The sequence below is a fragment of the Mesoplodon bidens genome, assembly GCF_964165515.1.
Source record: "Mesoplodon bidens genome assembly, chromosome: 2".
Lineage (NCBI taxonomy): Eukaryota > Metazoa > Chordata > Mammalia > Artiodactyla > Ziphiidae > Mesoplodon > Mesoplodon bidens.
In genome coordinates, this window is record NC_138177.1 from 32,862,642 (window position 1) to 32,885,869 (window position 23,228).

Here is a 23,228-nt window from a genome sequence, read left to right on the forward strand (position 1 = left end):
GATTTTCCAATTTTAAGAATATTTAATATCAAAATATCAAGTTGTATATGTTAAATACATACTTTTTCATCAATTATACCTCAAAAAAGCTGAAAAACAAAAAAGTATTTGAATGTTCTGGTTGTAATCTCTGAGGCAAAGACCTTGTCAAAGTGAAAGAAAATCTGTCACAGCTATTAATCAATGACTCATTGTTTGAATAATTTTTTAAAATTGAGATAACATAATTTAAACTTAGTGAGGCTATTAGCTTTTTTTAAAAAATAAGTGTACTTATTTATTTTTGGCTGCACTGGGTCTTCGTTGCTGCACGCGGGCTTTCTCTACTTGAAACGAGTGGGGGCTTCTCTTGTTGCGGAGCACGGGCTCTAGGTGCGTGGGCTTCAGTAGTTGTGGCATGCGGGCTCAGTAGTTGTGGCTCGCAGGCTCTAGAGCGCAGGCTCAGTAGTTGTGGCACACGGGCTCTAGAGCACAGGCTCAGTAGTTGTGGTGCACGGGCTTAGTTGCTCTGCGGCATGTGGGATTTTCCTGGACCAGGGCTCGAACCCGTGTCCCCTGCATTGGCAGGCGGATTCTTAACCACTGCGCCACCAGGGAAGTCCCTTTTGGATAATTCTGAGACACCATCAGTTGAGTTTGAAACTACAGAAATTATTTTTAAAAGTCTGATGGTTAGAAGTCAATTTGGGATCAAAAATAATCCCTCTCCATAAATTTTATTTACTGTATATCCACAGTTCCCAACTCAGGGCAGTTTTTACCTCTAGGGGACATTTGGCAATGTCTGGAAAATTTTGTCACAACCTTGGGGGAGAGGTACTTCTGTTTTCTAATGTGTAGAGGCCAGTAATGGAACAAAATATTTTAAAATGCACAGGACAACTCCATACAGCAAAAAATTATCCATCCCAAAATGTTAATAGTACCAAGGTTGATAAACTTTTCTATATGTGACTCTGTGACTCAGGATGAGTTCTTCAAATTGGAGTGTCTACTCATGTTTAATTCTGGTAGGTCTTGAGAAGACAGTAAAGGTCATTAAAATCTCACATCTCAGCCATGCACATCATGACAAACTGCTTGCTGACTCTTAGGTTTTACTCTTACCTGGATAGTTAGATCTTGACAATGGATTCTTGAGTGTAGTCGGAAGCAATGTTATTACTATGGGAAAACAATAAAGAGAAAGCATTTATTTATTTATTTATTTTTATTGGAGTATAATTGCTTTACAATGTTGTGTTAGTTTCTGCTGTAGGACAAAGTGAATCAGCTATATGTATACATATATCCCCTCCCTCTTGTGCCTCCCTCAAGAGAAAGCATTTAAAAGATACTACTAATTGGTATTAATTGTCCCATCTGAGCAGGTTTAAGGACTGAGTAATTCTTTCATAGATAACAATTCTTGTATAATAGTATGCTTCAAAATGGAATCATGGACTATAAAGCTAAAGTGGTCTCGACAAATCATCTAGTCCAATGCTGTTGTTTTAAAATAAAATAAGAAGCTGCCTGTCTAAGCTCACATGGCGTTTTGGTTGCAGAACTAATACAAGCCATGTTTACAACCGAGGCACAAAGCACTTCCTTCTCCTCCGTGTAGATATTCATCACATTTGTAGGTTCTTTTCGTTGGCTCATTTGTTAAAGTTGACCCTCACTAGACTCTACATCAAGGTTTGTTCAACCTGGACTTTAAGAAAACTCAGGGAGGAATTGATTTTGTGAATAACGGGATTGATAGTTGCAACCCTACAGCATTTACACAATTTGCAACATAATATTAAAAATGAGGAGGGAGAGAAGTGCAAGCGGAGGGTGGGGAATTTCCCTCAATATGATAGAACTGGAATTCTACTTACTATCTTTCCTTTCCCAACAACAGTTCAAATTCTACAGTAATTTTCCCTTTGGTTATTTGCATTTTTCCTTTTTAAAAAAGTTTCCATTATTATACCTAATAGATTAAATAGCATTCCTTTTTGCTCACTGAGTTGCTATAGTAAGATGTAAAAAAGATTATTCCAAAATGCTGACATTAAAGAACAAAATTTTCAGGGATCTAGCAGTTTAAGCAACATCATGAAGCCATAGCTTTACTAAGATAAAGTGTAAACCAGGCTTATGACATATCCTGAAACTGGGGAGTTGAAGAAAATACTGTTAGAGAAAGAGATTTATAGAGATCACTATTAGTAGTAGTAATTGGAGTATATCCTGATCTGATTTAATTTGAGATATTCAAAATAATTAGGCTGTTGAGTGTAAAGGTGAGTATAATCATCACCATTTCAATAAAGTTGAAATATTAATGTGCTAAAGTACCATCTCATTTGGTGCCAGTGGAAAAGAAAATGCTTAACCATTATTGCAAAAATCACTAAACCTCTCTTACCGCCTAATTAGCTGGTTAACTCATTTTCCTTTTTGCTTTTCAAATGCTGTTCCCTGATTTTGCGTTCAATTTATCTTTTTCTGAAAACCTGCTAATTTCATGTGCGTTAGCCCTACAGAAGAGAATGTTGCTTAGCAACCGCCAAAATAACTAATAAGCCTATATCTAGTAAAGCCTTAAAGGACTTATTTATTTTAAATTTATGTATTTCTTTATTGACCATTAAAATCAAGAGGAAGTTTGTTTCACTTTGAATTTCTTTCAAGTTCTGCTTTTTATTTTTTTGGTTAATTTACATAGGCTACATATTTTGTACCAGAAACAAAACACATAGTATGTTTAACATGAATGTCTCTTTTCTCCCATCAACCTCTTAACGTTGCTCTGTGTTCACCATTTGCTTTAGTTATTCTTTTCTAACAGAATACCCTATCAGTGATAATGCTGACTAAAGAAATGTTTTCTAATTCATTGGATACAGAATTCTATAATATTGCTTTTTAATGCCTAAGAGGCTAATTTTTTAAGGAAGAAATACATTAAGGTTTTAAGAGAGGGAGGAAATACTTAGAGATTCAATTGAAGTGGTTGATATTACCCATAATGGTTTTATTTTTGGTTTTTTGACCCAGAAGTATCTCAGAAGAGTCATCTGAGCTAAGGGCTTGGGGTGGGAAGTGGTGCTATCTCATTGCAGTCTCCTATCAGACTCCTGTCACTTAGCCTTGGCTTGTTTGCTTGTCCGAAGTTTAAGTCTTCCCACTCTGGCATATAGAGCTTTAGTGTTATCCAAATTTGAGACCTGTTTGCTTCACTCTGCTCTGTTCAACTGCCCTGGGGCTCCTTTTGTATTCTGCGGTGTCGAAAAGTTAAAGACCACTTCTACAAAAATATTAATAAAAAGAACACAGGCAACTTATATTAATAGTGCCAAGGCCATCTGCATTAAAAAGAAATTGCATGTGCTTTCAGGAGAGCTGTAGTCTTGGAATGAAACTCCTTTACAAAATGGCCACTATCTTGCAGGCTTTGGCCAAATTTATAGCTTATTTTCTTTCACAGGAAGTAACTCCTGGAATATCATCTTGCATAATGGTTAATTATCCTCTCCACATGTCGGAGGTGCTTTTTTTTTTTTAATGGAATATCTTCAGTAAAATATTATCCTAATGTAAAATAGTGTTTTTTAAAAAAATAATAGTTAATTACTGAAAACTGCAATAGCTATAAATAATAGAGTAATTCACCTATAATTGGCTAATGTAGGACCCATTAATAAACTATAATCTGTAAAACCATATATATTATGTTCACAGCTCATATGGTCAACCCTTGTATAAAGAGAACAGTGCAGAATAACTGGAGTTAAGTTTAAAGATGTATGTAAAAATGAATACTTAGTATAATAAACTATCTGATATAAATACAGTATATGCCAAAGAGTCAAGTAGTTAGGACAAAAAATAATCTTTTAAGAGAGGTATGTATGAGATAGAGAGACAGAGAAAGGGAGATAGATAATGGGGAGAAGAATGGAGAGAAGACAAAATAATGTTATGGTTGAAGTTTAAAAAACTCTTTGAACATTAACATGTTAGCTTCAAGACCAGCTTACTGTTCAGTTTTTCCAGGGGAAAAGAAAAAAAAAATTCACAAGACTGTTAATAGTAAATAAAATAGTTAATAAAAGCAGCCACTTATTAATGCTTCAGTTCTGTGTTTGCAAGCGTAGATAATGGGCAATTTCTTTTATCCTTTATAAAGTTTAATACCAGAACTCTGCTTAACATTAAGTTTATTTATCCAGGCTTATGAGCCAGTTTTCCTGTAATTATTTTAGGCAGTTCTCCTTATACATGGGAATAGAAAATTGAAGGTATGGCTAGAACATTTGATAACTGAAATTTTCATAAACTGAAACTTTTATTTATTTTAGCTCTTAATTTTAACTTATTCCCATAGCCTATTTGACATAGATGATTAGAAATAACATCTACCAATTAGAGTCACAAATGAGAGATTTTCCTTCTTTCCCTATTTTTGCACTCTTTGAAAGAGAGATACAAGTAGTGAAGTGACAAAGAACTAGTTGGCCATTAGGAGAAGCAAAAGACACTATTTACATAAATTTAAATTCTCCACAAACCACTAATATTTAATACATATTTGTATTTGGTCTTATAATCTGACCATTTATTCAGATTTGCTAGTATAGAAACATATAATCTCAGCTAAAGTAATTTTTTGTTACACCATTATTTCAATAATAGTTAAATGTTGGTCATTTTAGTATTATAAGTCATAATCTCATATTACATTGCATAATTAAAATACTCCCTAAATGCATGCTAAGTTTAATATAAAATAACAGTTTCATAGCAGTTTTGAACATTTAAAATTTATATTTAAGAACACATTGAAAATTTTAGTACAGGACAATAAGGACAACATAATAAGGAATGCATAGCCAGAAATTCTAGAAATTGACAGCTGCTTGTTTTGCCTTTGATTCTTTATGTATCTGGTTAACTAGTAAATAGGCCTTTTTCACCTAAACATTTGCAGCATTACTTAGATCTCAAATGGACATTTAAAATAAGAAAGATGTTTTGCAGAATACATATGTCCTTATGCCTAAAGGCGTTTATCATATTAGAATATCTTACTGAAAATAAAATCTTTGGTCAGCTATGCAGGCACTAATATTATCTCTTAACTTCCTGCTTAATTTGAAGAGGAATTAAAGCATACGGATTTTAGCTATTTTTATGATCCTCATGATATTAGAGAGATGTTCTCTATGATGACACATAACAATTCTTAAACCTGAAATGATCACTTTTTGGGAAAAGATTTTAGATTGAACATAAAAAATAAACTTATCAAAATGAATAAAATTAGAATGCTTTGGGCATTGCCACTGCTGTTAAAAAGTTAATACTTTTTATTATTTTACTATTAGCCAATTTGAAGCAATTTACTATTGCCCTTAACGCAAAGAAAAAGCCAATTTTTAGCATCATGAAAGCCACCATTGACAGTTCAAAGAACGCTGCCTCAGTCCACATGGTATTTTCTGTTTTAACAGACTGTTAATATGTGCATTGCACTTGGCAGTAGTTTGCCTCCAGTCTTTTCTTTTTCTTTGTGCTTGCAAATGCCTAATAAATAATATCAGATGCAATAAGTTTTTAGTTCATATTTTCAATATATAATGATATAATATGAAAAACAAAATACTAAGAGAAGAGAAATAGAGTCCCGCTTTAGAAATTTTAAAGTTTCTATTTCAGGATCTCCAAATTGAATTTTTTTTCTTCTCTCTTGAATTCATGTTATGCAGAACTTGTTGTAGGTGGAGAAAAAACAAAAAGCAGAAAAAACCCCAGAGCTTTTGTAATCACGTATTTCGGTTTTAATCATGTCTCTGATTTACTGGTGGTGTGATCTCAAATAAACTTAGGGCAGTGGTTTCCTCTTCTGTAAAATGGGGATAATAAAACCAGCTTCACAGTATTGTTGCAAAAACTAAGAGATACAATGCAGTTAAAGCTCCCCCCAGCACAATAACTGTTAAATTTGTGTTTTTTTCCCCTCCTTCCTCTTCACCCCTAATCAAATTCAGTTGATATCTTTGAACGGAAGTAGATTACAGGTTTATTGGTCAGTTCTAAGCTTCTGGATAAGCTGTTACTCTAAACTATTGCATAGGATATTTCTTTTGACTCTAAGATCCAAATGAACACTGGAAAATCTTTTTATAATACAGTTATAAAGAAGGATTATGTATTTCCACATGATAGCCCATAGTAACAGTGTTTTCTTGATCAGGTTATAACCGATGAATATCGTTATACAACAAATGCTCTCTTTGTTCCCTGTTCTTGTCACAATTGCTCAATTTAATAAGAGGTAATTGATTAGGCTCTGTTTGCATTGTAGTCAGGAAACTGGAGAGGGAAGCTAGACTGTAAGAGATCCCCTCCCACCCCATTATCAACCTTTTACCTCCTCTGACCTGCCTCAATTGTTTCTGACAGAAGGACTTGTGTAAATTACCAAATTGCTCTCAAACAAAGCAACATCTAGAAAAATTCATTGTGTAGGGAAAACTGGTACAGGATTGGAGTTGTGTGACACCTTTTATTTCTCCCTCCAGGATTTTTGTTAATTGGACAAGAAAATAGAAAATGGAGGCATTGTCTGTGTTCTTATGTACTGAGAAGAGACCCCACCTCATTTCTAAAGGTTATATTCCATCTTCTCCTCAGTTTTTGGCAGATGATCTTACCGCTCCAGTCATCTTTTTTCTTTCTTTTTTTTTTTTCACCGTGCTGTGCAGCTTGCAGGATCTCAGTTCCCTGACCAGGGATTGAACCCAGGCCAGAGCAATGAAAGCCCCGAATCCTAACCACTAGACTACCAGGGAACTCTCCATCATTTTTATTAATGTTGATAATAACAGCAACTATCACTAATCAAATACTTTATAGAGCCTGGCACCTTACTAAGGGCTTTTATGTGCATTACCTTATTCCTCATAATATCAGCACTGTTATCATTTTCTCATTTATGGATGAGAAGACCAAGGGTGAGACAGCTTATGGAACTTGTTCATGGTCAAACAGCTAGTATATTTCAGAGCATTGTATCAAACCAGGGTATTTTGAACCCTGGAGCCCATGTGTTAAACATTATGCTATACTTACTCTAATGATAAAAAATGGAGGCTAGAAAGGCAGAAACCCTGTAGTCTTCAAGGACTGCCCTTGAAGACTACCGGGTCTTCAAGGCCTACATACCTTGTATTCCAAATTTGTTGACCTGAGACTAGAAACCTACCACAGGCTGATTCAAATCTGCCTTTGAAACTGTACCTCCTACTGTACCTAACATAAATTCACCACTCTGGCCAGGCTAATTTTATTTTCTCTCTAAAAAACTTACTTCACTTTGCTTATGAAAATCCAATCCATTTTTTCCATGAAGACTTTCCTGTCTGCAGAAGGACTTAATTCTATTACAATCCTAATATGACTTGACAGACATGGTGTATTGTATTGTGTAACCTTAAGTGTGTGAGTGTCAAGGAGATCCCAGCGTGGGAGAAGCAGTGGTGTCTGGCACAGGGCTGATTCTCTGTACATGTTTGCTTACTTCCCTTATCTTTCTTTAGTCATGAAGGGCACGCACTTTGCAGCCAGACAGACTTGTTTTTGAATCCTGTCAGTTCCATTTCTAGCTGTGAGAATGGAGTCAAATCACTAAACTTCACACTTTAGTTACTTCATCTATAAAGCAAGGATATTTATAGTACCTAGCTCATTGACTTACACAAAGATTAAATGAGATTCTATGTCTAGGACATAGTGAGTGCTTACTAAATACTAGCTGCATTATTATTACAGAAGAAGTTTTTAGTATATATTAGTCATTATTATAACTAGATTATATGTTACTATATTACACATTTATAAGCCCTCCTCATGCACATTGCATGCATTTAGTAAATGCTGCTGTTTTAATTTTAATTGATATAATTCACATACCATTAAATTCTTCCAGTTTTAACTGCAGGATTTTAGCCAAGTCCACCACTGCAAGCTTCTGTATATGACCTACTACAGGGACCTGAGGGCCCATTTGGAAGAGTTATTCAGGTTGGGTCACCAGCCCTACAGGAAGAACTTGAGACAAATGAACACTTGAATGAAAACGAGTTAACACTTTGTTGTTCTCTAAACCTACCTTCTGACCTTGTGAAAAAGGAATTTGAAACATATTCCATGTGGAATGGTTTGATTTAGTGGTCCGTAAAACTTTAAAAAGTTATTCAAATGCTTTAGAAATTAAGGTAAAGTTATTTGCAATTACAATTCAGTTGTATATTCTGCTCAAAATGAGACAAGATGAAGCATTACTCATATTCTTAGATGTGTTTGAAACTGTCCTCACTTGGGGTGATAGCAAATATCAGTGAATGCTTAGGAGCACTTGCAATGCCTATTTTTGGTTAGGTAAAATTTAAATGAATGTGTTGTGTTAAAAAACAAAATTCAACTGAGTAAATTTTAAAGATCTCATTGGCTTTATTCAACAATTCACGAAAGGGCGGCAGCCAATCTAGCAGATAGAAAGGAGCTCCAAGGAGCCATACAAAATGAAAGGCTTTTATAGGCAGAAGGGAGCAGGAACAAGAAAGTTACATGAAGCAAAAAAGTGGATTGGTTATCACAAGATTACTTTCCTTTAGGGGATAGCAGGGGTCTATCAGGCAGATTACCTAACTAGTGCTGATGAGGTGACTCCTGGTTTAAGATTTCATTTCTGGGAGAGTGGAAACTAATAAAGTCTTTGGTGACATGGGGCTTAGCATAAGTGACTCCATGTTGGACCTGTTGTCTTGTTTTTAATAGTTGGCTGTGGATTTCAGAGTTACAAAAGAGGTAGAAAGCTGACTTGTTAAAGAGTTGCAGCTACTCTTTCATAGTCTGGAATGTACCTCACCCTCATTCTTTGTAGTGAGATGCAAATGAGGAAGTAAGATACCCAGTGTAACTGTTAAGCAAGTATTTATGTCCCACTGGTTTTTGTTTTCTTAGTTTAACTCTGGGGATTTTTTTTTTTTTTAAAGAATATGTGTTTTCTGAGGTTTTGAATTTGCCTAGCAATTACTAGCAAAGATAGCAAAGATAATGAACTGAATGGTTGGAATTTGACGCGAGAATAATGGTTTTCTTTATTTACCTTTGCATGATTTTAAACAGAACTAAGATTTCACTTATTTATCTTTTACTTCATGTTCTCTTTCCTTTGTAAAAACTCAGCATGTTACTGGACTATTCTGAAATCCAAAATATTCTGAAAAGCTTTCTTCTGTTGATACTTCAATGGTTTCTCTCTCATTTTATCTTTTGTTCCACCACTTAGAGCACTTGGGCTCTCTAATGTGCACTCCTAAGTGTAAAGAGAAACCTACTTGGAATATTGTTTTCCTGTGATTAAGAAAGTAATTGTAGAATTTTGCCTTTCTTAGAGTTCTTTATGTCAATACCGTGAACATTTTGTGACAGTCCGTTAAAATTGAGTCATGTTTACCTCATGAATGTTTATATTGAACTGAATCTATTATATATTAATTGAATCTATAAAGATGTTCCTGAATAATTAGACAAAGACCACTGGGGAACGAAGAACAGTCTGTACAGGGCTTTGCCAGTACATGTGGGGGACATAGAAGACCTTTCTGCCCTCTAGGCCATATTTCTGTCCTAGTGGTTTTGTCTTCCTTTCTGTCTTATCCTGATTTTATGGCTGTTGTGATGAGAATGTTCAACAAGTAGAACCTGAGGCATGGGAAAAAGGGTCCTTACAGCCAGTCTTGTGACGTGAGATAATTTTTTAATGATGTGTGATCATTTTTTAATGTATTTGCTACTTTGATGGTGGATAAAAAGAATACTACTCCCATAATTAAACTACATTGCTTTGCTGCATTTGGGGAGAACACAGAAATTGAAAAAAGTTCACATCTTATTCAGGCTTCTCTTGATTTTTGTTTTGGCTCTTTCTAAATTTGATACTTGAGAATAGATGTTCTCTGAAGGCCAGGAATGGTTTATTAGACTCATACTCATTTAGTATGACCCAGGTATGTTTTTGTTAAACAGTAATAATCCTAGAAGAATGGCTGTTGGAACAAATCAGCTAACAGAGTAAAATCTGTGTAAAAATTTTAAAACAGCATTTAAAAATATCTGGAGATATTTTATTTGCTAATTTGTTCTTATCTTAATGAGATCTAGAGAGGCTTTTGAAAATTATTTTGTAGGCAGTTTGGCTTCTGAATAGAAAGACTGTAAAGAGTAGCTAATAAAAAGTGTAGCAACTGTCACCAAATCCTCTTTTAAAAGCAGAAGAGTTGATACTAGAAAATCCAAATTAAGGTACAAAGTAGACTGCATTTGTCGAGACACATTATAGCAACCCTGGGGGTACTTTCTTAACATCGGGGATTACTGTTCCTCTTTGTTTTTTATTCTGATAGAGATTAAAAAGGTATTTTCACCTTCAAATCCCCCAATAAGCCTATTTAGTGGAGGGAAATAGGACACACTGCTTTTGACTCTTTCTGAGCACACTGAGCACACGTGAAAACCTCCGATATATTCCATCCCTCTCAATTTACATGACTATGAGGAAACTGAAACCTCGGGAGGTTAAATGACTTGCCCTGGGACAGACAGCTAGATGGTTCCTGCTGGAACTGGAGCCCCTCTGTTGGTTACCACGAGTGCCTTGTTTTCTGCTGCCTGTTTGATACCCAATCCTCTCCTGGTAAATTTTAGCAGCAACTGGTGTTGTCGGCACTTCACTCCTTGATCTCAGGTAATTCCCCACCCCCACGCCTTTTTTCAGTGGAGCTGCACAGTGTGAAGTCGATAGGACGGCAGAAGCTCAGGTGGAAACCATCGGGGAGATCAGTGGGTCTCAGTTCACCGGGAAAAAGGCAAAAGAGTCAGGAAGATGTCTTGCAAGGGAGTGAAGTACTATATGTAAACATGGCTGTGTACAATGACTCCTGAAGTTTGGGAGGGTACGTTAGCTGTTATTTCTGACACTGGAGAAAATATCTTTAGGAAAAGAGAACACAAAGACAATTTTTTAAATAGATCATTGGTTTGCAAAAAGTATGCTTTTTGTTGGGACCACAAATATACATTTAACTGTATGACAAAAGGAACATTTGAATTTTTGCTTCCCAGACTCTGAAGTATGGAGAAACATTTAAGGGTGACAAAAAATGAAGGATGCCCATCAAACTTAGAGGAGTCCTTGCTCTAGAAAACATATGCACTGTGGCTATGAGAGGACCCCTTGGATTTAGGCGTGAAATGTTGTTAATAATTCTAAGGCACTGTGGCTAATTAAAAGAGTCTTTTGAAGGTAATAAATCAGAAGCATTTTAAAGGTACCTAATTGTTTACCTAAGAACCTGTGTGGAATTCTCAAAGGACTTAATTATTTGAAATTGTTAGCTTTTGTTTTTGTAATTTTAAAACTGTCTTTACAGCTTTTATGTTTCTAAAAGTGTTTTGCACTCTTCTAGCCCTGTCGCCTTAAAAGTTTTATGAGTTTAACACACAGCACCTGAAACTATTTGTTATTGTTTTCCCTGGCCCTTTTTTTTTCTTGGTTACGAGTGTTCTTAACCAAGATGATTACCTATTGTTACACCGAATGTGCTCTCCCAGGGTGCATAGGCAACTGCTCAAATGCGGTTATAATTCTTGTTTGCCCCTGGGTGGTTGCCAGCAGGGAATAAGGCATTATGGGAAGTAGTTTCTTTACCTTCCACAACAGGTGTCTTTGTCAGTGCACCTGAGTCAGATATCATTGTGGAAGCACTGAGTCACTGGAGCAAAGGAAAATATGAAAGTCAGAGGAATTGCTTTCACAGCTAGAAAATGGTCCTGCAAGATAAATCGGAAACCTTCTGGTGCTAGTGAATGCATGAAGAGATTCACAGTATCCATTAAAGTACTTCTGAAAAGATAAAAAGGAATTGAAAAGGTATGAACTGCCTGACGCTTTAATAATACCTTGTCTCCTGATGACCATTTAATTTTTACCTGGTTAGTCAGCGTTAAGATGAATGTGCTGGAAGAATTTTTAAGGAAAATAATGCTTAAAAGGCAGAGCTGCATTGTAGGGAAAAAATGAAGTGAAAATGCTTTACCAGCTCCAACAAGGGTCAAACTCAGTTTGAAGCTGTTTTAATCTTGAGGATTTATTTAAAGTATTGCATTTTCTGTTTAAATAAGCCTATTAGTCTTGCTTCTGTTTCCTAGCAATAAGGTGTTTTCCCCCTTCCGTGTATGTGTGTGCGCGCGTTTGTAATCTAGAATGCTATAGTATTGCAAAACTCTTCTAATCACATTTAAATGGAACCAGGCACTATTTAAGTAATCATGTTCATCTAGGTGGAAATACTTTAGAAAAACAAGGAAAAATAGACACTATAAATTTCATTCCAAGTTTTGTTTTCTGAAAAGCAGACTTAGACAACGTAATACTGCTATTGGTAATTAGGACTAAAAGTTCCAAACAGTATCTGTATTTGATTGTAGACAAACATTGCCAAACTGATTTCTAATTCTAATAAATAATATTTCTCTTGGTACTGCAGTGTCATAATCTATAAAAAGCAGAGAAGATAATAGCTTAATTAGAAATACTGGAAAGACAACTTTTGGAGGAGCTTTATCTGTCCTCCCCCCCTTTTTTATTTGCTTAATACTTTTCCCACGGAAATTAGCATACATTATATTTCCTGGTGATTTAGGCAACCTTGTAATGATAATTATGGGCAGCTTTCACATTTTTCTTCAGGGCACATTGAGGTTCATTTACAGTCTCCAGCTGTACTTTAAAAAAAACGCTTCTGGTGGCTAAGGCACCAATAGTTCATTACTATCTGCTGATTTGGGTAATTAAAAGAAACCTCTAAGCTTAAAAATAGAGACCAAGAGAACATCTGTCTATGGGAGAAAAATAATCAGTTTAGAAATGAGGACCTTGTGTTGCTTTCAGAATAACAAAAAACTAAGCTCTCAATATCAAGAATTCTGTTTAAAATAGTCATGTTTTTTTAAGTGGGAGAAGAGGAAATGGTTATTCACTGATATTGCAGTCCCTGTTTCATTTTTATATTTTGGTACTTTTTTTCTTAACAGAAATACTCAGAGGGAAAAAAGAACCTTTTTTTTTTTTTTGTCGTACTTCAGGAAATAATTTTTAACTGCACCAAGAGTTCTATAAATTCTGAAAATCTAAAGGCTGCCATCTATTTTCTATGAATGTGAAAAAATAAGCAGTAAGAAAATCCACTTCTCCTCCAAGAAGAAGAATCTTGATATAATACTGAAGTAAGAAGATAAACTAAAAAAAATTCTAATTATCAAGAACATAACAATAAATCAAGTTTTGTGTTTTTTGGTTTTTCATTTTTGCTATAGGATATTTCCACATAGGAGACTTTTATTTCTCTTTTTGAAGTCTAAAGAAGATTTCCAAAAACTGAATTTTCCCAGCTGCTCTGTTAAGAATGCAGAAGGTGTTTATAGTTTATACTTCCTCCATAGATAAGAGACCTCTCTCAGTTTTCTACTGGGGATGAATTGCTAGACAAGCCTATGATAGCAGCTGCTTTTTTTTTCTCCTTCTGGAATTTTGACACTCCACCCCCTCAAACTCAGGTGGGTGTGTGCATTGGCACTGAGCTGCAATAGGATTTTCCCTTGGATAGTCTGGTCTGTAGCTGGGGCAGCAGCTGCTGCTGTGGAAAGGCCAGCTGGCAAGATGATGGAAGAAATCTCCATTATGGTAGCCTATGACGCCCATGTTTTCAGCCAGCTGCACGATGAAGACTTCCTCACTAGTCTGGTGGCCATCAGCAAGCCCAGGTCTATGGTAGGTGGGGCCTTGCACACTACTCTGGGGCTCTTTTTTCTTTTCTAATATGATAGTTATACTCCTGTAGCAATTGAGGCATAACTTCCTGGGAATTAAAATAGAAGTATTGCTGTTGGCATTGTTACAGCTACAAAAAGGTCTACAGGTTTTCAAGGATTTATTTACATAAATAAACAGTATTATACCTTAATAGTACATTTAAAAGTGTCCTAGGAGTAACACTTAGGTTAATGATTTCTTATGTAGTGAGGTTGAGAGGAATTTTATAGTGCCAAACATAAATTTGTCCCACATGTTTGCCTTGTATGTATGTGTATGATTATTAGGTGAAGACTATATACACACGTATAATTCAGTCTTTCTGGTGTGGAGCATTTTTACCAGTGGGCCATAACATAGACATTAAGAATTGAACTATCTAAAAATCAAATTACCTTCAGAGTCTTTACATTATTACTAAGAACTATTATGAGTATAATTTTAGTTGGGATTTGTAAAATTTTTTTTAACCATTCTCCAAGAGTCTTAGATTATATGTCCTGGCATAATAGAAAAACGAAGTCCTTGCGAGTGTTTGTTATTTCTTCTCTGTAGATGTCATCCTTATAATGGCCATTGATCCATACCTTTTAACAAACTTTCCTAACTATTGTTGTAGTAACCTCTTATTCATTATATTCAGTAGTATTCATCACAAGCAACAGAATGAACAAGTATATGATAATAATTATCTTACTAGTATGAAATCCTAATTCTCTATTTTACAACATGGGAATCTTAAACATAATACGGCAATTTCTTCCAAAAATATATTGTAATGATAAAAAAAGGGTGGGGGTGAACTCATAGGTTGATTTAAAAAGACTTAAGGGTTATATCCGCCTGATGCAGTGTACTGACATTGTTTCAATGCTGATTTGAACACACCATAAAAAAATCTATAAGACAATCAGGGAAACTTTGACCACTAGTTAGGTATTTAGTGATATTAGGAGAATTATTCAATTTTTGTACATGCAGTAATATTTTGATTATGTTTAAAATGATGATTTAGAGAGATTTATGGATATAGTTAATGATGATGATTAAGATAGGTAGGGATAGTTAATGTCTGCAAAGATTCAAAATGATCCAGTAGAGGGGTTGGTGATGTGGGTGAACTAAATGAATATGTGTTGATGATTGTTGAAACAGAAGGTGAGTACACAGGTATTCACTACACTCTCCTTTTGTAGATGTTGTATAGCTGCAGTTTAAAAGAATCAGCTGGACAAAAAAAAGCAAAAGCAAAACAAATATAAAACCATAATATACTTCTGTAAGTGTTCATTAATAAAGAAATATCCAGCCTATTGCATTCTTTTCCTATTTAATATAATTTCTATTTTTATAATTATATATATTATACGGAGATTATTGCCAATTCTTAGTTAACCATAAATATTACTATATATACCAAGTCAGGATAGGTTAGTTCACAGTTGTGGATAATCTTTAAGCTTCATTTTAGCCATTAATTTTGCAATATTCCATCATGAAAACTTAACCAAAGAATTCAGAATTCTATTTCACTTTTTTCTGATGGTCCTATTAAGATCTTCTTAAGGGGTCTGAGCTGAGTCTTCAAAACCTTATAGGAATTTTCCAGGCCAGAGGGGAGAAGAAACAAAAACAGGGAGATGTAAAGTGACACAGTGTAGAGGACAGAGGAGGTTGAAGAGGTAGGCAGTGACCAGGTCATGGAGAGCGTCATGTGCTCAATAAATAAAAGACGTTGTGGGGTGTGCAGGGTGTGTGCTCACACATGTACAGGAGACAGGAAGAGAAAAAATGAATGAATGAATGAATATTAATATGCTTACCAGGGAACATTCTTCCATATTCTACATATTGATATATGTTACGCCTTGATGCAATTCTAGCTCCCCCAAAGGGGATTTAGCCCTGGAGTTTATTTGATATGAAATTTGGTCACTAATATGGAAAGTCTCAGAGGTGTGATAAAGACACAAAATACTGCTCTGTACACCAAACTTTTAAATAGTCTAGACGTTCGGGTGTTAAACTTAATTGCAGAACTTTCTGGAGATACTGAGTTTTCTTTATCAGATTTGAAATTTAAAATAGTTTATTTACTGGTAACATCTTTTGGAGGTGGTATTTGGTTTTAGTTTATCTGGGAAAGTTATACTAAAATTGTGGTAAGATAAAATATTTATCATTTGCTTTTGATTCCATATTGAATTTTTTGCTTTGAGCTGAACCCTTTAAATTGTATGAAAGAGATAAATACTCAGATTTTCTGTAGTATAAAATAAAATCATATTGCTTCTCAATATGATTTATTACTGCACTGTGAAGCAAATTATATTCTTGCTAACATATAAAATCCCCTGGGTTTAGGTTGACTATTGCAAGGGTATTTAGAAACTTTCTTAGTACAGAATTAATTAAATATCTTTCTGTAATTGGACTTTGTTTCATAATAAGAGTTATCTTGATTCCTTAAATGGTAGAATACCAGTAAGTACAGTGTGTTTGGTGTGGACACTGAACCTTTTCATGTTCATAAGTAGCTCTGTGGCTTTCTGACTTTTTTTTATAAATTTATTTTTTATTTTTATTTTTGGCTGCATTGGGTCTTTGTTGCTGCGTGCAGGTTTCTCAGGTTGCGGTGAGCGGGGGCTACTGTTCATTCGGGTACGCGGGCTTCTCATTGCAGTGGCTTCTCTTGTTGTGGAGCACGGGCTCTAGGCACTTGGGCTTCAGTAGTTGTGGCATACAGGCTCAGTAGTTGTGGCACGTGAACTCTAGAGCGCAGGCTCAGTAGTTGTGGCACACGGGCTTAGTTGCTCCGCGACATGTGGGAACTTCCCGGGCCAGGGCACGAACCCATGTCCCCTGCATTGGCAGGCAGATTCTTAACCACTGTGCCACCAGGGAAGCCCTTTCTGACATTTTTGATGGAGACACATAGTGAAAAATGTAAGACACTGTACACACAAGACTAAAAGAAAATTTGACTAAACCAGGTGATGTATTCAAGTGTTTTCTTCTGCTCTGTTATATTTAATTGTTTAAAGGCTAGTTGTGAGCAACCATTAATTTCAGAAATATCTCGATTCACACTTTGAAAAATATGGCTAGATCCTATTGATCCTTTAAAAATGAATGATATTGCAGGAAAATCACAGATCCCTTTATATAGGTCCTTTTCATAAATGACAGATAAGAAAAAGGATAAGAAAGTCAAGCATAATTTCTCTTATCATCCAGATCATCCACACACACACACAAGATTACGTGGGTCAGTACTGTATTTGCTAAGATAAACTAAACAAAAGCCTAGAGTCACCACTAGCAGAACTTAACAACTTTTAAATTACAACATGAATAAGTTGGTATGTAAGGTGAAAATCCAGTCTAATCAAAATGACTCGAGCATTGATAAAGCTGCCTCATTGGACGCAGTATTCTTGCCTTTCTTTAAATCCAACAGATTATTTTTTCTTTGGTTGTTCACAGGCTTTGGTTGTTAACTCTTGCATTGTGAGACAAAACTGTACCCCTCCCCTCAATCCTTCCCTTAGCACAAGTGCTCACACAAGGAATAATAAGTGAAGGAGGGAGTCTCTGAAGTTTTCCTCTCAGGACCTTCTGTCTCCTAGTGGAATGGCCAGCATTCCTCTCTACCACCTCCACCACTTCTAATTATTTTTATATCTGACTAGTATAAATAAAGGGAAAAGATCACACCTGTTACAGTTATTATGCATTCCAAAAGAAAGCTTTGAATATGTATTTAAATTCAGAATATTCAATTTAATGTTTAAACAGTGAAAAGCCTAATAACCAATGCATACTCTGTCGAGCTTGAATATTTCATGTTAAATGTTAATTTATTTTCTACTGAATTATTTCAACTTTTTAGTCTATAAAGTGGTTATGAAGGGAACATTGCTTTCCAAAGTATGTTAGTAGAGGCCAGTATGTAATATCACAAACATTTTTGGGTTATTGCACATGCTGTATATAAATACAATATCCCTTCCCCCAAAGACCTCACGATAAAAGAGAAGCAAAATCAGTATTTGTGGGGGTGATATTTACTCTTTTAGGGTAGAACGAAGTGGAGAATAATTACCTCTGATTGAACAGTGTGGAGGCAGAATTCCAAAGGGGGTGGAAGCAATTGAGTGAGGCTGTGAAGGCTGATCAGGTGTTGCCAGTGAATAGAAAGTAGTAGGACCTTTCTGAGCAGGGGGAACAGCTTGTGCAGAGGCCAAGAAGTTAACTATTTCAGAGGCTTTAAAGTTACAGTCCTCAGTTCAAATTTTACATCTGTTACTTACTGGTAAATTACTTCATTTCTCTAAGATTCAGTTTCCTCATCTGAAAAATGAGGCATATAGTAGCATTACATCACTAGATTACTTCAGGGATTAAATGAGAGCACTTGTATTTAGCGCAGTGAAAGCTCTTACTGTCTTCCCTTGTAACTGTTTGGAGAAGGCCTAAAGGAAAGAGTGTGGTGAGTAGATGAGGTATCACAGGGATGTGGAAGAAGGCAGGGGATGGGATGGACAAAATGGACTAGTTGGGTAACCCTGGCTAATTGCTTTGTTTGATTAGGGAATCACTATCAGGATATCAGTCCTACAGGAAACTTGAAGCCTTTTGCCATGAAGATGGTGTAGAGCAGCGGTCCCCAACCTTTTTGGCCCCAGGGACTGGTTTTGGGGAAGACAGTTATTCCACGGGGAGGGGTTTGGGGGCTGGGTGGCGGTTCAGTGGTGCAGGCGGTGCGAGCGATGGGGAGCCGCAGGTGAAGCTTCCCTCTTCGCCCGCCGCTCACCTCCTACTGTGAGGCCCGGTTCCTGACAGGCTGCGGACCGGTACCCGTCCACAGCCCTGGGGTTGGCGACATTGGGTTGGGGGTGCAGAGGATCTTAGGTTTGAGCCTCAGGATGGTGCGAATGCAATGTGGAATCAATAAGAGGGATTTATGTGGGCCAAACCATCTGCTGAGTAGATACATCAGTTACTGCAGTAATAGGCAGTAGTGGACTGATGGGGGCCGCATCGCGTGCGGAAAAAAAAATTTAAAGGGCATTACCTGCTGTAATGCCCTTTAAAAATTGAGTTGACAGGAGTCTGGACTGCTTGACACTTTGACAGGAGCAGTGTGAATAAAGAAATTAGTCCACACATGATGCTTAGTTCTTGCAGTGGATAGGTACAGTAGTATTCCTTAGGAAGAAGCAAGCAGCTGATCTATACAAGAAGAGTAAATGATTGAGACAAGTTGAAAAGTACTGTAAGCTTTCCACCTTATAAAATTGGCAAGACTGTTGTTGTGTCAGCTTGAATAGGAAAGTTGAATATCAAGCATGTAATGGAGAAAAGATGGCCCATTTTGGCTTTATTATGTTCCACATCTTGAAATTCTAGATCACAGCATCACTGTAAGAGACTTGGTTGTTCAGTGGTTTGTCCATTAACAAAAACTGTTTACCCAGACTAACACATGTTTATACTCTATTAGCACTGGATATATGTTCTTAATGGACAGATACCAAAATAGCAGCACTGTGCAATAAAGGAAGGGAGCTCTTCAGGGAGCTCCAGTTTCTCTGTTGTATAACTGGGAGATGAGGGTAGGCTTTCTGAAATTACTTCCTTCTTATTGGGTTGGCACACAGATTTCATCTAGCATGCCAAAAAAAAAAAAAAATTCAGAGCAATTCCTTGTGCCAGAGACAGAGAAAACAATGAAATCAGTAGTTATTTCTAAATCTTCACTGTATATACAAGAATATTGATTAAAATAAAGCATTATAACACCAATTGACTCATCCATATTTTTTAAAAATGTTATTATCTGAATATTTTACATTCTCATTATTATTGAAGTGAACATATTTTGGTAGTATTTCATCAACTTCAGTTTAGCACAAGGAGCGAAATCATCCTTCATGTGGTTTATCAGTTTTGATATGAGTTAAGGTTCTTGTGGTTGCAAGTAATAAAATCTTGAGCTATCTTAAACAAGGAAGGGAATTTATCATGTGGGCACCAGGTTGTGTTCCTTTAAACACAAGGGCAGGAGTTCAGCAGAGCTGGTACTAGACTGATGCTGGCAAACATTCTCCATATCTCATGCCATCTAATTAACTTCTCTCTTTGCATCTACTTTATCTCTTTCCCCAAGCTCTCTGCTTCTTCAATCCCATGGCTGAATATGGCTGCCATACAGCATTCAGATTTATAGTTCTGTCATTTGCAGAGTTCAGTTGCTACCCCTGAATCACAACTGTAGATTCTTCAGAGAAAAATCTGAGTGTTAAGGGAGGTGACATAGTATAGAGTGGAGCCCAGGAGCACAGACCCTGGAGCCAAACTATCTGGGTCAAATCCCACCTCACCTCCAACTAGCTCATTTACTTTGGGCAGGTTACTTGACCTCTCTGAGTTTCATTTTTCTCATCTATGAAATTGGAAGCATATTAGAAGCACCTTATAGGATTAAGTCAGTTAATACCTTAAAGCACTTATGAATACCCAGCACATAGTAAGAGGTATATGTATATAAGTTGATATAATTCCAAACTGATTCTTCCTTTACAAAATCATGAAATAAAAGATTAACATTTAGCAAGACTTTATAAATTCACTATCTAAAGATCATTTAGGTTGTTTTGCTATTAAATATGAAATTATTAAACCAGCTTCTATGATAATAATTAGAACTCTTCTGCATTTAATCTTGTTTCAGATGTGGAAAAATAATCTTTCTATACTTGATTCTGGGAGTGGGGTTGATTTGTGAGTCAATTCAAAATATTTTTTTCAGAAGGTGTTATAGGAGCAGTTGACATGAAACATATAATACATAAAATTTTTGTTTTAAAAAATCATAGCTTATCTACAATGATTGAAAATTCTTATTCTAGTTTTTTGTTTGTTTTAGCACCCATATTTGCATTCGGTTTAGTAATTAATACAAAATATTCATTGATCTGCTCCTATGTGCTATGCTGTATTTTTGGCCCTGGGAATCTAGGTGTGAGGAATAAAGACCTGTGTCAATTGTGAATCTTATACTATTTGGAGGAGAGGTAAAACATGAATATTAGCTAATGATATCACTTATCAGCCAGTGATAAGTGTTATGCAGAGACTTAAAATGGAGTGATGTAATTAAAGTCTTTAATTGGAGGCTTTATGTTGGGTAATCAGTGAGTACCTCACTGGTGACATTTGAGATCTGAATGGCATCCAAGGGAAAATAAGGAAAAAAGAGTAGCTCAGGCAGAGGAAATCTCCGAGAGAAAGGCCCCAAAGTGGTACAGAGCTTGGTATATTAGCAAAACAGTAGGATCAGTGTGGTTAGAACACCATGTGCCAGGGGTAGACAGTGGTAAGAAATGAGGCTGGGGAAGGAGTTGGGGGTCAGGTTATGACAAAGGACTTTGTAAGTCAGAAGAAGGAATTGAGGTTTTATTCCTTATATCATGGCCTGTATTACATCTAATGAATCAGATTTTAGACTTGGCTAACAGAAATTTTAAATGATGATTAAATTATTAGAGAAGCCAGTATTACATCAAAAACTCACCACAGAAACTAACACACCATTGTAAAGCAATTATACTCTAATAAAGATGTTTAAAAAAAAATTTTTTTTAGGACACTGCTAGAACCCAAAGCAAAATGTTCACGGAAATCCATCGGTGGGTTCATGCATATGCTAGTTTTAATTGTTATTTACGCTGCCCTGTGATTATTCATCTGGAAAAAATGAAATGATCCAGTTGTCAAAATCAAGAAAGAGTTTTTCAAAACCAAAGAAAAAAATAAACATGAGGCAAAGATCTTTTCAGGAAAAAGAAAACAACAACTCACCACAGTGCTCAAGCTCAATATGAAATCAAATTGTAGCATTCAAATTCAGTGCAAGGACTACAGGCTAGCTTATGAACGGGATTTGCAACAAAACAAACAAGAATAACACCGTTGCTCTGATCATTGTAATGCCCACAATAGAATTTCTAACAGGCTGAAACATTGAGGAAACCCTCATATCTGACACAGCCAGGCCTGTAGTTGGTTGGTTGGTTAACAGAAAATGTTGGTTTAGGTGAAGCATTAAAAATAGTACATACAGGGCTTCCCTGGTGGCGCAGTGTTTGAGAGTCCGCCTGCCAATGCAGGGGACACGGGTTCCTGCCCCAGTCCGGGAAGATCCCACATGCCGTGGAGCGGCTGGGCCCGTGAGCCATGGCCGCTGAGCCTGCGCGTCCGGAGCCTGTGCTCCGCAACAGGAGAGGCCACAACAGTGAGAGGCCCGCGTACTGCAAAAACAAAAACAAAACAAAACAAAAATAGTACATACTAACTCAGATAAACACTTATTTTAATTTAAAACATAAATACATATTATCAATTTTGTTATAGGGCCCTAATGCCTTTGAATAGGAGTTCTGAAATACATAAAGCTTTGTCATTTCAGTTTCCTGAAGAGGGGCAATAAATTAATAAACTCATGAAGCAGTCTAAAGCAAACTTTACAGAGTTTTTTTTATAACTATTTTTACCTCTTCGATGGTGGCATTGCCACCATTTAATGTGACAGTGACTTTTGTATTTAACCAGTCATCTTTGTTGTCTTTCCAAATAGCTCAACTTCGTTTTTATAGAAATAACAGCTCAGTTTCTTTTCACATTCATTTTATTATGATCATAAACATGTTTGGGAACCAGTGCAATTAACTCTTTTTTAAGCATAAATTCAGTTGTGGGAACAGCCTAGTAGCCACAGGAGTTCAGCATGCCCAGAGTATCAGACTTCTTTGATAGAGAAAACTGAGAGCATTAGTTAGTCAGTCGAGGTTTTTAAAGAGTATTATTTATCATATATTCTTAGTCAGATATTGCTGCACAGCAAACGACCATAAATCTTGGTGGTGGCAGATAATAATAGGCATGTATCTTTTGCCTTATGAGTCTTTGGGTGGCAACGTTTGGCAGAACATGGCTGGGCATACTTGGGCATGGCTGAGCTTACTGGGCTCAGGACCCAGATTTGGTTAGATCTGTTGTTCCACACCTCTCACTCTTCTGAGATCAGCAAGCTATCTGGAGAGTGCTCTTTTCATGACAGAGTTTAGAAGTTCCTGGAGTGGTCATTAGGAACATTTGATGGCTCTTAAAGGCCTAGGCTTAGAGCTAGCACACTTTGATTTTTGTCCATGTTCCATTGGCCAAAGCAAGTCAGAAGGCCACTTCCAACATAGTGGGTCAGGAAAGTATACCCCATCTTAGAGGTTGGAAGAGAGGAAAACAAATATTTGCT

The 23,228-nt window shown here is 36.2% G+C and overlaps 1 protein-coding gene across 6 annotated transcripts in view; it reads left to right on the plus strand.

The window, feature by feature from the left end:
• The window catches only part of RABGAP1L (RAB GTPase activating protein 1 like), a 700,878-nt gene that overhangs the window by 597,685 nt on the left and 79,965 nt on the right, over positions 1-23,228 (plus strand). The window contains exons 1-2 of one of the 6 annotated variants that reach the window (XM_081224268.1): positions 11,781-11,971; positions 13,135-13,870. The exons of 4 other annotated variants lie outside the window; for them this stretch is intronic. In XM_081224268.1, the coding sequence (XP_081080394.1) occupies positions 13,760-13,870 (111 nt within the window). In that variant the 5' untranslated portion in view covers positions 11,781-11,971; positions 13,135-13,759. Of the gene's footprint in view, positions 1-11,780; positions 11,972-13,134; positions 13,871-23,228 lie in introns of those variants that run through there. One more of the 6 variants, XM_081224270.1, reaches the window with a different exon arrangement.